The sequence below is a fragment of the Bactrocera latifrons genome, unplaced genomic scaffold (assembly GCF_001853355.1).
Source record: "Bactrocera latifrons isolate USDA-ARS-PBARC rearing strain unplaced genomic scaffold, ASM185335v1 scaffold_213, whole genome shotgun sequence".
Taxonomy (NCBI): domain Eukaryota; kingdom Metazoa; phylum Arthropoda; class Insecta; order Diptera; family Tephritidae; genus Bactrocera; species Bactrocera latifrons.
The window spans coordinates 289863-292723 of record NW_017535664.1 but is presented as its reverse complement, the minus strand read 5'-3'; the positions used below and the strand labels follow the sequence as shown (position 1 = coordinate 292723).

At 34.3% G+C, this 2861-nt stretch overlaps 1 protein-coding gene across 1 annotated transcript; it reads left to right on the top strand.

Annotated features, from left to right (window-relative positions):
• Nucleotides 1-1768, top strand: LOC108968398 (inositol monophosphatase 1-like; the record flags this gene model as incomplete). The annotated part of the gene is given in 4 exon segments (XM_018932425.1): nt 1-550; nt 654-787; nt 853-1221; nt 1293-1768. Coding segments are annotated over 4 exon segments (840 nt in total). The 3' UTR covers nt 1558-1768.
• Nucleotides 1769-2861: the final 1093 nt, after the last annotated feature.

Genomic DNA, 2861 nt, shown 5'->3' with positions numbered 1-2861 from the left:
TTAGTCCAGTTTTATAAAATTTTCGAAAATGAAAATTTGTGAGAAAAATAAAAAGTCATAACTGAAATCAAATATGGCAATTCCCGTATCACTCATACGCAGCGCTAATACACTTACAGACCTTAAATTTTTTTAATCATATTTTTGCCGGCGATAGTGGAATATTTCCGTTCGATAGCRTTTGCAATTTGTTTTCTTATACATTTCCGTCAGTTCGTTGCGAATATGCACATATGCTGCATTCTGCTGCTACCGTGGTTGGTGCTTAATTAAATTAAACATATAAATTCTTTGCGATAATTTTTGCGAGGAATTGTAAAGTAACACATCTGCACTGTCCTTTTCAACGGCTTCGCTCCGCAGTTCCTATTTTCTACTTAAACGCTTGGCAAATTATCAGTGCAATTATTTGGCACTTAATTCCGTATTCTGTCAATTTATACACACAGATTACATTTGGAGAAGTAAAAATTTCAGAATGGGTGATTGCAGTGTGGATTTGGATAAATGCTTTGATGTTGTCTCACAATTGGTGGACAAAGCTGGTGCGGTAAGTTTCCAGAAGCTGTACTGGCTGCTAATATTTTAAGATTATGTCATGATATATACACATTTATGTGTATGTATATCGATTTTTATACGATTCTATACAGTTGGTGGCAAAACGTAATGAAACACGACAAGAGTTCGAAGAGAAGGCGAACGATATTGACTTGGTCACTGCCACTGATAAAGAGGTGGAACAGCTGTTGATAAATGGTTTGCTAGATGTCTTTCCCGACCACAAGTAAGATTTTTTAACGGCAAGGTGACAYATTTGTACTTCATAATTAAATTATCAATTCACTACAGATTCATTGGGGAGGAGGAGAGCGCAGCYGGCGGCGCACCAAACAAGCTAACAGATGCGCCCACCTGGATAATTGATCCAGTTGATGGCACCATGAATTTCGTGCACTCCTTTCCACACTCATGCATTTCAATTGGTTTGAAGGTGAATAAAGTCACCGAAATTGGTATTGTTTTCAATCCAATGCTGGGGCAACGTTTCAGTGCTCGACGTGGACAGGGCGCATATCTAAATGGACGTCGTATACACGTGAGTGGCCAAAAGGAATTGGGCAAATCTTTAATTACATCYGAATTTGGCACATCACGTGATACGGAAAAGCTAAAAGTCGTTTTCGAAAACTTCCAGAATATAGTGCCAAAGGTGCACGGGTAGGTTGGCAATTTAGTTTTTTGAAATRTATTATGTCTATAACAGTTATTGGATTATCTTTTTTCAACAGTTTTCGCATGTTGGGCGCTGCCGCCCTCAAYCTCTGCATGGTTGCGCTCGGCGCAGCTGATATCAATTTCGAATTTGGCGTACATGCTTGGGACGTATGTGCTGGCGAACTGTTAGTGCTGGAAGCAGGTGGCGTTGTTATTGATACCACAGGTGACAAATTCGATATTATGTCAAGACGAGTTTTGGCTGCAGCCAGTGAAGAATTGGCACAAGAATTTGCCAAGCACTTGACACAATTCAGTCCACAACCACGAGATGACTAATTTTATACTCACATATGGTATTAAAAAGGGTGCAGGGTGAAGCAAAAATACAGCTGAGTGATGCTAGTAGTTGTTCAAGAATTAGTGTAATTTGCATATACCACACACATATATTTTTATGTAAAAAATTAGCTATATTTTATAAACTCTGGGAACTAGCTGGTATCGTATTGTTTTGAAAGTTTAAATAAATGTTTATAAAAAGTAATAAGTTTCCGTTATAAATTGTTGCTGCGCTGTTGTTGTTATTGTAACGGCAGAAAACATTCCTGAAGTAATATMCAGGAATGGTGACGAGCTGGCAGTCCTTGGCCGGATAAAAATCACGCTCCGTATCGGTTACTTAGACCGATTGTCGTGGGAACGAGTGGTTGCACTGTATTTGCACAGCATTCTTTCTGATTGCAATATGTTTGTAYGCGTGTAAGGGCAGCTAATTATCGTTTTTCGTCATGTGTACATACTTATACATTTATAAGTAARCAATTAGCATGCTGAGTGCATAATTATTTGGTTGAATAACGCCCATGCCTCAATTGGCAGTTATCAAGTAGTCGTAATTTTGTAGAAAGTTCAAGTACTTGATAAATATTTGAAGATAAAGATTTATTTAAATCGCGAATAACATTAAAAAAAAAAAAATTTAGTAAAAGTATGAACCTTAAAATTTCTAGCAATAAAACAGGTTGCTTTTTATTTTAATATTCATATTATATATTCTCTCACATTTTTAATTTCACCATGTTTATTATTATCTCTACATATGTGGGTATGTATGCATGTACGCCGATATATATTTCAATATATTTAACTAAATATTTTTTTAATTTTCAGAATTAAATAAATTTGTGGAATACAATTTAGTTTACGCTTTATGGGTTTAAAATCAGCAAATAGTTTATATAATTGTTATATTTTAYTTTTTATTATATTTTTGAAGTGGCTCGCACTATTATCATTATAATATCATTTATCTTAATTATTGCTGTTAGTAAACTACTACATTTTATTCTATTAGAAATGCTGCACCTGCATTTTTTCCATATTTGTAAATAAATTATGTCTGTGTGTGTATACATATAGCATACATGTATGTATGTTTAACGCTTAAGTGTATTATCTCTTTTGTTATCTATTCATAAATAGTTAAAAAGAGTAAATTGAACTACTTCAAGATCGAGTAAACATTTAATTATTTATTTATTTTTGGTTTTCACAGCAAAAGCGAAGAGTAGTTTAAATTTACATTCATATATAATAGTATATATGTACTTGCAAATATTGTACATAAGCATTTAAATTCC